Source organism: Haliotis cracherodii, unplaced genomic scaffold, assembly GCF_022045235.1.
Source record: "Haliotis cracherodii isolate W230 unplaced genomic scaffold, xgHalCrac1.p SCAF_20, whole genome shotgun sequence".
Classification (NCBI taxonomy): domain Eukaryota; kingdom Metazoa; phylum Mollusca; class Gastropoda; order Lepetellida; family Haliotidae; genus Haliotis; species Haliotis cracherodii.
Genome location: NW_027266276.1, coordinates 15,155,989 through 15,169,807, shown reverse-complemented (window position 1 = coordinate 15,169,807; position 13,819 = coordinate 15,155,989). Strand labels below are relative to the sequence as shown.

The window sequence follows — 13,819 nt, the reverse complement described above, 5'->3', positions numbered from 1 at the left end:
ATTTATCAAAGCGAAATAAGCAATCTTTATAAGTTTCAAACTATCTTAATTCAGATACTAGAATAAATCATGAAACAAAATAGAATAAGTGTATCTCTTTGACTTTGAACATGTTTATTCGAATTCATTGGTCTAATCAAAACATATGAAAAAATACGGTTACATTCGCAGAATGGTTCATACGTTTTTCATTGAAAGTATATTTGCCTAACAAGAAAAGATTACATTAGCACGTGGATTGAAACATTTTACTTAAGGTAGACTAATGAATGTCAGTGTGAACACTTTCTATCTCGATACGACGCCTACATAGACGTAGAACCAGACAGTTGGCGGGTGTCCCGAATCTTATTTTGTTGACATGCTTTTTCCAGATCGTTGTACAGTTACAACAGTGTATGTTGCTTTCTGAGAAGACGAAACGAATTTGACGTTTTATAGCATGAATTATTGTTTATAAATTGATCAACTGTCAGAGGACATATGCAATGGTTCACCCAAGATGCATGAAATATCTTGCATTTGTCAAACGACCAGTCCAAAAGAATGTGTATACTTTAGGACAGGGCGGCGGATTTGGTGGAAATGTCTCTACATGTTTATCTTGAATTGTTAAATGATTTTTATGCTTCCAGTATACGCCAAAACATTTGTAGCGAGCATAAGTCCGAAATCATCTGAAATTGGTATAGAAGGAAAACAACACCAGCTTTCTTTTCAGTTAATTTAATACCGCCAGGGGTAATGTTAGAATGAACATATATTTTTTGGTTGAGTCCCATCCGCCAGTCGATCCCCCGTCTGACTTTGTGTGCTGGTGATTTCGTGCCTCACTCTGAGAGTGTGGGTTCGAATCCTGTATGGGACCCCACCCAAAACGTAATAGCATTTGAACTTTACAAAGAAAGTGTAATCTCAAATATAACATTTGTTACATTTGATCACTTTCCCAAAAGGCATTGTGTATTCATAAATTTCGGACATGGGTGCCATGCCAGTTTACACTTGTCAGAGGTGTACACAACGTGCGTGATCCAGACAACCAGTTGTAGGACTTCGATTTTGTGGACGCCTCGGTGGCTGAGTGGGTTAGATCGCTGATTTTAAGTGCTGGTGATAAAGTGCCACACTCTGACAGTTCGAATCCCGGATTCCACTCAACCCGAAAATGTACATGTAATTGTACTCCAAAAAGCGTAACTTTTGTTAGCAATGTCTGGAAGTCTGTTACAAGTCTAGTATATAGACATGATTATGTTGCCTTCAAAATTAGAAAATTCGTCCACAACATGATGACTGTCTTCGTGGAATACAAATCGTGAACACAAAATCTATATGGATAATGGAATCAAATGAAATACCTCGTTTGTAAATAGAACCTCCGTAATACTTGTGTACACATTTAGAACGGCATTTATTTCAAACGAAATGCCAAAGGATAAGTCATATTGGAAGTTATGAAAGACAAACCAGATTATAAAAAGTTCTTTCGAAGCTGATCCCTTAAGAAATGTTTCAACTAACGCTTCGAGTCATTTATGTCTGCCACTTTTGAATTTTGTATCAAGATTATAATTAGTCTTTATTATAATAAGAACTTTGAATATGTTTTTGTTGATGTAATATATTGTATAACCCTCTCCTATAATCATAAAAAATCCCCATTGTACTATTCCGACTACATAACTTTATAAAGCAATGATAACTGGTGTTCGCGAAAAGGTAAGCGTGTCCTGTTCAGGATGTATGTATAACTTTTAGCATGTCTTCGTGTACAGTTATATTTAACTAAATGTATACAGTACGAATATCTTTGTTTATTATACATTTATAAAATAGTCTCTCATAACTTCATATGTGAGTGGTTCAAAATTTATTGACATTTTGTCTATACATGTATACTCAAATGAATTTTTTACTGAGGTGAGACTTTGGTCTACTTCGGCTACAAATTTAGTTTCAAGGCAAGAAACGGAGATGGAGTCCACTGAATCAAAAGCCTGAACAACCTCGTGACCACCTACAACAACTGCAACAATCATCCAAATCGCGGGTTCCAAACCTAACCTCTTTAAGATTCTTCAAAAGTCTTTCGTTGAAGTTGCCATTCTTCAGCTCAAAGCAGGTTGTACCCGCCATTTGAAGAAAATAAACACCACCAACAATTTCTTATATACTATATCAATATCCGGGGTTATTTCAATTTCATAAAGACTATATATTAAAGAATCACATGCTAATCTGCACATGCACATGCTACTCTGTCTGTCCGCATGTCAAGGAAACCGGCTACGTGGGAAGACCCCCACAAACACAAGCCAAGACAGCCAGTTGTTCACCTGAAAAACACGGGATATTGTCTTCTCAAAGAATTTGGGTGACTTTTTTATGGCCTTGAACCGTGTAACGCAGATCAAACAACGTTTGAGCGAGAGAAGTATGACGCTCATTGAAATCTTCGTAGAAAGAGCATGCTCGATTGCACCTAAAACTTTGTGAAATATAAACATCAAGGCATAGAGCTGCTCGAATATTGCTTGACATTAAGGGAAAGCTGACTATTATTTTGTCATACAATCTTGTGGACAGTTTTTTGTCACTATGTATATTTATGAATATATATCTTAACATGAAAAAGGTGAAATGCTGGAATTTCTCAATGTGAAATTTGGGGATAGGGCATTTCTGCAAGAAAAAGGCATCCCTTTCACTGTTTCTTTATGCATACGAGTCACAATTTCTTCTCGGATTGGGAAAAAAGATAGAAGGAATTGGCTATTTAACACTCACGGACATACATTGTATCGTATCATCGATATCTTAAACTTCTTCCTCAGATTCCCTTGATTTGATTTTTGCCAATTCGAGAAGAAATTCTGACTCGTATGCATACACTATTATTAGTAGACCACCACAAGGATAACAGTGATGTCACTTATAACAAATTGTTAACAATAATGATATCTACCCATCACTTCATCACTATAGTGCCCAAAGCATCTAACGGGAATATCACTCTTAAACTGTATCACATTATGTTTCTAGCATCACCACACGGTAAACTATAACTAAATAGCTATGCTTTACACACTCATTTAATAGAGAAATTCCATCAACACGCATATGATTCTTGCATAACCATACTATATTACTGTCACTCAATCACTGTCATATCATCACACATTTATATTCTCACTACATATCAATGCTTATAACATAGAGCTGTCTCCCAACTTCTTTACGGAACCACAATCACGATATTAGCCCGGGAAGATCGATACTCATGATGTCAATCCCTTGATTGTCTGGTTCAAACTTGATTATATACAGACCGCCGTCATTTAGCTGACATATTACCGAGAGCGGCGTTAAACAACAAGCAAACAAATTATTATATTATTTGTAATAATATTGGTAAACAACTATGACAGAGATACCACTCTGTGACACTGTCACTAAGCCCTGCTGCTAACGGATAAACCTCCCCCAACTCCATAGCTCCAAAACGAAGATTTCCGACAGAGATATTACCCTGTGACACATCTTTAACAACATTATCCCCGCGTTGCGTTATCAGTAAACCACTATTTGCTACAAACAAATCCATTTAAATATAACATGTCAATAGAAGAGAATAACCAGTTTTGGTTATCCGCCGAAACAAATTCCATTTGGCGAAGAGAGCAAGTTAGCTGTGAAAATGATAAGAATGGATCGCTGAAAATGAGTGATGACACCAGGTGTTCACGAAAAGGGTCAGCATGTCCTGTCCTACTGGTAGTACCCGACAACCCACACAATTTGCATTAAGGCTCTTCTCGAGAAGATTTCACAGAACTCGAATAATCTTTTTACTCATATGAATAAGGAAGTAAGGCTTATCGACGCTTATCGTCTTTCAGTTAAATCACGGCGTGTCGGCATAGTTTGTGTGAGTAAGCTAACAATTTAGAACTTATTGTTATTGAAACAGGTTGGTGGTCATGGAAACAGGTCCATAATCACAAACATGATGTAACTGGATATCAAAGTTTATGATCACAACGGGTACAACCCTAAAAGCATCATGACTATTTGATGATACCGCGATAACGTGATATCTCAAATGAAACGATCTTGGGATTAGACGCCAAGCCATGTGTACAATACTTGCTTATACTTGTTTATCTCATACACAGCTTATGCAGGTAAGCTGATATTCCTATTGACTAAGACCCTATTGCGTTTTAGGGAATCAGAGAGATTAAACTTTGGCGCTTTTCTGAAGCTCACCGTGACATCATACTTCTGCTTTACAATGTGCGTCGTGACCTCATAATAGTGACGCGCTGTGAAGAACTAAGCCTTGCCCACTTTACGCTCGCTTTCGAATAAATCATTATGATGGAAATATAATGCAATGTTTGAGCATATGCAGCGGCAATGACTATTTCCTTCATTCAAAACAATGCACTCAACCCATGCCTCTTCACTCGCTAACCGGACCCGTGAAGATCCGGGGTAGAATAGGTCTTCAGCAACCCATGCTTGCCGTAAAAGGCGACTATGCTTGTCGTAAAAGGCGGGATCGGGTGGTCAGGCTCGCTGACTTGGTTGATGCATGTCATCGATCCCAACTGCGTGGATCGATGCTCATGATGTAAATCACTGGATTGTCTGGTCCAGACTCGATTATTTACAGACCGCCGTCATATAGCTGGAATATTGCTGAGTGCGGCGTTAAACAACAAACAAACAAACAAACAAACAAACAAACAAACACTCGCTATCCGACTGACACCAATAAGTACGCGCTTAGGGTTGTCCCATGAAAGAAAAGAGATAAACTTACTGAAGATGCATCCTCGCTAAATTTAACATTTGAAATCTAAAGATGTGCGTTCGGTTTCAAATGCCATTTTGCCATCAAATCTACGGCTGACCTAGCTCTACATTTAATACATATTGACACGTTTAACGAAATCCTTTGTTCATCAACTTGGGATTAATTTTAAGTAACCAATAAGACTATTGTATTCTAGTTTAGTACATTCGTCATGTACCTACTTTACATGGAAGACTTTTGGTGTTTATTTGATATACTGTATCGTAAATTCGTATCAATGATAAAAGTCTTCATTAACTATCCAAACATAATTGTCGGTTATATAATTACAATCTATAAACAAAAGCCTTTATTCCAGTAGATCAATCAAAAACACTTATCGCTTTTAACTGAGAATCGATATTTATCTTTAAAAAAGGGCATCCTATTATACAACTTCATTCAATTATTCACCCTAAATATTGTTATCAGTAAAAAATGAAGTTTAATTGTTTTTGAAAAGTTCAGGTGTGTAATCGATAAAAAGTAAGTCACACACATTTATATTTACACAAGTATTGTGATGCCTGGAGATAATCTATACCCACGGAAAAAAATGACTTCGAAACAGGATATCATGGTATTTATTTTCTCATTGCTTGATATTTTCAATTATTCTTTTAATTGTTAATATATTTACGTCGATTCCTCACATGGAATGAGAGAGGTACTGGTGATTTATGGTGTCCTCCCCCGTGATGTTGCTGGAATATTGCTGAAAGCGGCGTAAAACCATACTCACTCAACTCACATATTTCGACGAATGTGACAGGTAGGTCAAAGTGCCTGTCACACCAAAGACCGGGGTTCGACTCTTACATGGCACAACAGGTGACATGCCCATCCCTTAAGTGACCGTTCATCTGGATGTAAATTCCACCAAATTCGTCATTTCAGAGAACACTATATTAAATGAATTAATTCTTATAATAGTTTAACATCTTAACGGTAGTACACATTTTCTAACCAGCAGATAAGTCCTTCGGGCACCTGCTTTCAACAGAGGTAAAGGCTACCATCACTCATTCAAGCATCTCAAGCTGCTTTTTAACAACGTTGACAGAAAGGATGTCTGCACATACGATGCAAAGGTTCGAAAACCATTTATAAGAGGATCCCTGTGATAACATATTCAATTCATGCATTTTACATTTTTCAGCGCAAATCCACGTGGTTCAAAATATCCTCCCTTGGTCAGGACGACCTACCAGCCTGCAATCAAAGATATCCTCCTAAGTAATTAAACGGTAATCATATATCTATTCATCTTCATTTATATTTTATATATATTCCAAATGTCGTTTGAAGGATAATTTGAAAATGATGTTCCCCTAAACGACTCGTTGCTTCTCAAATGTAGTGATCAATATAATATCTATATTGCTAATTCCATGGCGCATTAATGTTTGATCTGTGTAGTAGGTCAGGTGTCAATCAATTATGTCTTCAGAAAAGCTAAAGAATAAAAGAGAATACCTTGCTCAAGTATAGTGTGGGTGTATTTTTTAAATATTAAATTATAGATTTCTTACACGCACTCAGCGCACACAAGGGAACACATATGCCAAATTAAGTATCACTACTATCATTAGGAGACACGTTTTGGAATTATTAAGAGAATTATCGTAGCCCGCCAATGATTGAGGGAATGTACATGTTGTTTCGAAAAAGAATATAGTCATTTACCACCCCAAGGGTAAAATATCAGTGAACATATTTCAAGAGCATATCACTTTTCATTTATTCTGGGCATTTTCGATCAAGTAAATACCATTTTTGTTTACGCTGAAAATTCAACCAAAAAAGATAAGGTATTTTTCATCTAATATTAGCAAATGCTGAAGTATTTTAAAAATAAAACAAACAATATCTTACAAAATAATACGCATATGCAGCTAAATATTTACAGGATGACAGAAGCATTTTGGATGAGGCTGCACGGTGGGACTCTTTCCTTTCCACTCAACTCAGTATAAATTACAAATCACAAAACTTCAAAGTTATAAACTTAAATCTTCCCTTTTAAATGTTCTGACAAGCACCGACAATCAACACGAGCTGTTTGACACTGCAGTACTGTACTGCTCAGTCGCTTCTGTTGTCCTCTATCGCCGACCTCCAAGTTTCGCGTCCATGTGCATGATCATTAATAAACATTTAAACACAAAATTAAAAATAGGCGTTGAAACATGGTTGTTTTCAGGTAGAATTATCACCAGAAATGAAATGGGGAAGACGACCAGGGTGGCAGCGTCCAACATTTGAGCGTCATTCCAACAGGGCTTATTTTAAATAAGATGAACAAACGAGCAATTAAATTCCAGATAGTTTCAATACATTTTGTGGTAATCTGTACTGGTAAGCTAAAACACTAATTTTCATCAGCCTTAGTTGTGTTGGCATGTCATGTGGATGTACCTCTAATGGAAAAGTAGAAGTCCAACTGTTTCTGTTTGTCTGATCAACTAAACACTTGTGCTTAGCCCGGGCACTAGTTCCCAGTACAGTATTAACGCGAGAACTGTTTGTCTTTATTGATTCTTTTAAAATTAGATATGTGGTAATAATATAAATTCACACTCGCTTCATTTTGATATTAAGTTTATGTCCCTTTGAAAATTATTTCATAATTATGTTCATATGATTGTTTATTTTATGGGGAAACGTTCGTTGTATGATAATATGTATGTGAGTCTCACTTTCTTGGGCTTTCTTCCAATATTATGTTGGTCGAAGCGGTATGAAACCCAACTCACTCATTTACTCACTGAAACTCAACTCACTGTATCCTTAGACAATTTTGCATCTTGGTTGGTTTTAAAGTAGGCAATGAATATCATATTGCCATGATTATTAGCAATTCATCTTTTACTATTAATGTCCACCTCATGAAATCTCTTGGTCACAGAACTGCATAACGTCACGTTGACAGCAGTTCAACAGTTCCTCCATCAAGTCATCATTTGACGTTTCGTGATTTTGTGTCGTGTTACATCAACATTTCAATGTATTTTACTTATTAAATGCAGCAGCATGTGTATGACAGCAACATTTCGTTACTATATGTATCGTTAGCATCATGTTCGCATTTCTTTGTCGTATGTGATGTGGTGAATAATGCACCATTTACAAATATACAAATACATGTGAGTCGTTGTGAGAACAATTGTAATTCAGTGAATAAAAGCGACAAAACCTTTTCCGTATTCAATGGAAACCTGTGCTTAAAACAGAATGGGTGGTACGATTCCGACTTCATCTTGAGCATGAAAGCCTAACCACATCATGTTTTTAACTTTGACCATGTTACAGTGTTGATGGAGTTCTGTACTGCTTATTGTGTCATCGTAGTATCTGTCAAGAAACTTTGTGATCCACGCTAGGACTTATCAACTGTAATGCGTTTCTTCCTGCTTATTGCAAGGCGATGTTGAGATTAACACGTCAGTTGATATTGGTTGAAGCCAACCCCTACTGACCACCTCCTCTGCCTACCTGTTGGCGAAATAATGCTGTATGTGTAGGAGGGGCACGAGGGAGGGGCCACTTACCACACACTTTTGCTGATTTAAATCGATTGCTCCGGTCTTTTGTGCGAGTGGAGACATAGGCTGCTGCAGGCGAGGAGAGTCGACCAAACGAGACACGGGGACATGGACAACCTAGCTACCATCATCAAGGCATTCTCCTTACTCGTCATAGTTGCTGGCACTTTAGGTAAGTAGAAAGGAAGCTTTTGATAGTCCTATATGTCATGTATGAGATTTCTTCATTTTCAATATTGGTCTCGTAGAATGCAAACGGATTCTTTCAAGTTCTCATACCGATTTATGAAACATAAAAGGCATACTTATCAATCTAGTTTTATTATTCTTATTAACTGTATCGGAAGTAAAGTTATTTTTTGAAAATACCAGAATATATAAAAATCGTTGTTCAATAGTTTTACATCTGTATTTTCAATTGATGAATGGAATCAACATGTAGAATTATTGTGTGGCGACAACGTTGATGTTGAAGAATAAGTAACACCAATATCTAGTTTTGTTTTATGTCGTCAATATCGATCATGTGTCAATGTATAGGAACATGTATTTTATTTCCCCCTTTGGAAAAAGCTTTGTTAAATATGTCCCAATGAGAAGCTCTCATCGATAGGCAGTCCAACTGCTTGCTGTGAACTGTACAATTAGTTACCAGTCCCATACGCTTAAAACGATTTTTTGTCACATTTACCTACTTTTCAAAGCTATAATTACATTCAAATGGTTCAAACTGTTTATCTGACAGCATAGGTTTATTTATACTGTAAGTGCCCAGGAGCTGCATGGCAAGTTTAAAAGGCAAGACTTCCGTTGGGATTACCACTTATCACTGTTTAATGCATAATCGATACTAAATTTAAGTTAAGTGTCTCTATGTCGTTGTTAATAGCTTCACTTTAGTGAGAGCTTCATGTTCGATTGGGGATAGATATGATATAAGCAGAAATCTGTCTCCATATCTCTCAATGTGTTTCAACTAATTGCTTGAGTACCACACAAAGTTGCTGGAAAATGACAACTTGCAATGACATACAGTATGTTTACACAAAGCTCAAAATGTCTACACAATTGGATGTAACGTTTATGGACTTGAATGAATATCATCAAAATGAATCAGAGAATAAGATGGGGGTATATGTAAAGGTTTTACACGTTCATATGGAGAATAAGACATAGGCATATTTTAAGGGGGTTTCATTCCTTCATATTTTGAATAACGGTTTCGCTGATCATTACCATTTTAACTCCGTTTAAACCGGCCAGTTCATAGCAGCCGTTTCAGTATTTTCCTTGTTAGCGAAGAGCCAATAGCAATGCTACGTCATATGAAACATAAGGATGACGTCATCCGTTGTTTTACGACGTCAAAAAGTATTTTATGTCATTCTAACAATTGACTAATTGAGCTGCTGTTTCTTCTTGAGACTAGGAAACCACGTGAATTAATATTGAAAGTTTATCGCCAAGGCTTGGAATTCATAACATTAATTCACTCGTGACAGATAATCAGTAATTTCCCATGGCTCGTAGGATACTCTCTAAATGTTAAACGCGTTCATTCGTTCATAGATGGCATAAGATATAAGTTTTTGTTCAACATCATATGTGTATGGGAGCAGATACTTGTATGATATGGACGTATGTTGACACTATGCAATTACGCTCATGGACTTTTGTTGTTTATAAGTTTAATGGATATTTACTGCGATAGTCTATGAGTTTAATAATATATTTCTTATAATATGAACATTTTCGCGTTGTAAGGAAGTGGTAAATAAAGTTCATTTAATAGTCGGTCTGAAAGCAAACCATAGCTTTAAGCCAAATGCCACAAGTCAAAAGGTTTGGATCAGGTATCTGGTTTTTTCATAATTCAGAGTTTTGTAGTTAAAAACACAGTTTTTACTGTAGGATGAATCTCCGGGAAACAATGGACTTTGGCCCTGTACACAATCACACTTTCACGCCAATATATCACGACGAGAAGGTAAAACAGCATCGTGACAAAAACGGCAATTTAAAAGACATTAAGACCATTTAATTGACTAAGTACCAAGCGGGAAAATGTCACACATTTATTCAGTAATTAGAAGTCACCATTCCGAACCTCGGGTGAGGTGGGGAATGATTTTGGTTATATCCTTGCAGGTCGTTTACACTGGTTTAGATCCCGTTCGAGAAACAGCTGTCCATTCATGTCAGGAAATGCTCTAAGGATTTCGGTGTGCGACCACTTGAACAAATTCCGAAAACTAAGTGCAGGTTATATGTTTGGGGTATCACGTTTATGCATCAAGGCAATAACTATATTGATCACTCTGATCACTCTATAATGATATAGAAAGAGACTGTTATTGAACATTGCTCATTTTATAATATACGCGTGTTGTTATAATGACAATGGTTAGTGACTGAGATGGCAGATATTTCAGACAAGTGGCAGATATTTCAGACTATATTTAACGTTGTTGGAACACTGTATTTTAAAGGGTGAATGTGTGTGTTTGGGTTTACGTATACTTTAGCAATTGTACAGCAATATCATGGCGGGGGTCTCAAGAAATGGGCTGAACACATGGTAACCATGAAGGGTGTGTGTGTGTGTGTGTGTGTGTGTGTGTCGGATTGATCAAGGCCTTCGTCGTGATGAGCGAACGTTTTTACCACAAGGGTACCACATATTCCCTGTACATTAAAGAGAGGCCATGGTTGTTCCAAGCCACTCGGGGGCAAGCTCAGAGCCATGTGTGACATGTGAGTAAGCACACGAACACAACAGTGTTTAAACGACTGTAATATTAAACTTACTACTACTGCCAGGTTTGCTGAGGTTAGCGTCCCTTTAAGTGATATTCTGGAATGACCGTCGGTTATAACCGAGTGTCGACCGTGATAATCCTATATATGAGAAGGTGAACATTCAGGTGAAGGTAAAATATATGCCAGTCACAATATTGCCTTCTATTTGGAATAGTGTTTCACTTAGGTTTAGAAAATGTTTTAAGCAGCTGTCAAGTTGCTTCATGAATCCCTCTCCTCGATGTGTATTCATCGTTAATCCTGGTGTCTACGAACAAGGCAACAGTGATCTTCACCTTTTACCAGGTCAATATTCCCTAACTAGGGAATCAAACATGTATCTCACGTACAGAAGGCCCATGCAGAAACACTGAAAAATTAGGGGCTGTTTAGGTCACCATTAGGCCATGCTTCTTGTTACAGTTGACTCAGTGGGATCAGGTAGAAACAATGCGCGATGAGGCTGATGGTGTGTTAGTCACTGGGTTACAAGTAGGTATGATTGGTTGGATGTTTAATATCAGATTGCCCAAAGAATATTTTATTTATTCAGTGGAAACAGTGCAGGAGCACTTGCAGCTGACACCTACAGATATAACTGACATATTGTCAAAACCCCAAATCACCCACTCATTCTACCTTACTGAGAATGACAACTGGTGTTCAAAGGTACTGGGATGACGAAATTATTTCCCATTTGTCAAAAATGTCATGTATTAATCTGGAAACTGTAATTCAAGCCGTTCTGTTTGGATTAAAATTTTATGCTTATCGCCCTGATCTATTCTTATGTCAAGGCTGTTCTCCGGAATAGACTATTTACTGGCATGTTAGAAATTATTGACTGGTCTCATACAGATACGCGCTCATGAAAACTGGGACAGGCGTCCTCAAATTTCGTACATCTGTAGAGAATTTAGAGAATGTGGTGAAATAAGTTTGATGACGTTGACTTCGTTGGCGCTGTTATACAAATCAATATCCTGGTACTATGTACATATGTACTAGTATGCGAGGTGGGAAAGCGCGACACTTATTTTCATTTACGAACCAAGGTTACATACGTTGGGGACCCGATGCCTCGAATTATTATGCTAGAAGCACGGAAGTATATAGCAGGTGGTGGTGGTTAAAGACGTAAATCTCGAGCCCATTGGTTAAGGTGACCATAAGGTGAAGTCAGAAGGAGCCAGCAAAGTGATGACCATGTATTGTAGGGGCGAAGTAGTTTACGTCGTCCACTGATCACGACCAGTCTGTGTTGATATTTGTCTCAGTGTTGGGCTGCAGTTTTGTTTCTATTTAACCACAAGCCGCACTCAGCAATATTCCAGCAATATGACGGCGGTCGGTAAATAATCGAGTCTGGACCAGACAATCCAGTGATTGACAACATTAGCATCGATCCACGCAGTTCCAACCAAGTCAGCGTGCCTGACCACCCCATCCCGTTAGTCGCCTCTTACGACAAGCATAGTCGCCTTTTATGGCAAGCATGGGTTGCTGAAGATCTATTCTACCCCAGATCTTCACGGGTCGAATCTATCAGTATTAAACTTGATGATATAGAACATTCTGTAAGTATTGTAACAACATTTTGATTTGCTAAATACTTAAATGCAAGTGTTTTTTCACCACCATTGTAACCTGACACATCCTAATAACAGTATGTTTCCTTAGTTACAAGATATTCAGTTTGTTTAATGTTCTTTTATTGATTGCTTATTGACATACCTTGATACTGGTGATCATCTGTGTAGAATTTGAATATTGTCCATGAAGAAGATCTTATATTATCATATATTGCAGTGTGTGCAAGCAGTGAGAAACGTGTTTAGCTACAGTTCACGATGGTCAGAGGACTCGTGAAGGAAGGCTGGCTAGCAAGTGGTTGGAGTAGACTATACCAAATACTAAATGCCGTTAGCAGAGGAAATATCTTATTAGATAATTCACAAACTTATATTTGGAATTGTGGTTCATTAATCCATATTTGTAATCAATAATGGTAAATAACTACGAGGGCGATATGGAAATATTTGCGAAATACTTTCGGAATGTTTTTGGAGCCCTGCACCCTCCTGTGGTGGAAGCAAGACCGACGCATGTCATCGTATCCCAATTGCATGGATCTATGCTCTTGATATCAATCACTGGATTGTCTAGTCCATACTCGATTACATACAGATCAACGTCATAAAGCTGGAATATTGAACGGCGTTAAACAACAAACACACAAACAAATAATATCTGTTTAATAACTCTAATTACTTTAATTTTATTCTAATGTTTCTGAGAGCATAAGTATATTTGTACGTAAAATGCCTCACGGCTGTATGTCAAATTTGATAGCCAAGACTTCAGTAGTGATTGCAGCTTATCACTGTTTAATGCATAATTGATACTAAATTTAAGTCACGTGTCTCTATATTGTCGTAGTTAATAGCTTCACTTTAGTGGGAGCTTCATGTTCGATTGTAGATAGAAATGATATAAGCAGAGATCTATATCCATGTATCTCAATGTACCGAGACGTGTCTCAACTAATTGCTTTAGTACTTCACAAAGTTGCTGGAAAATCTGAATGTCACGAATGTCATCAAAGTTAATC

At 37.3% G+C, this 13,819-nt stretch overlaps 1 protein-coding gene across 1 annotated transcript in view; it reads left to right on the top strand.

The window, feature by feature from the left end:
- Positions 1 to 8,443: 8,443 nt before the first annotated feature.
- Positions 8,444 to 13,819, top strand: part of LOC139470242 (uncharacterized) — a 30,290-nt gene continuing 24,914 nt past the window's right edge. Inside the window, exon 1 of the mRNA XM_071252568.1 lies at positions 8,444 to 8,581. Coding sequence (XP_071108669.1) covers positions 8,518 to 8,581 — 64 coding nt within the window. The 5' untranslated portion in view covers positions 8,444 to 8,517. The remainder of the gene's footprint in view (positions 8,582 to 13,819) is intronic.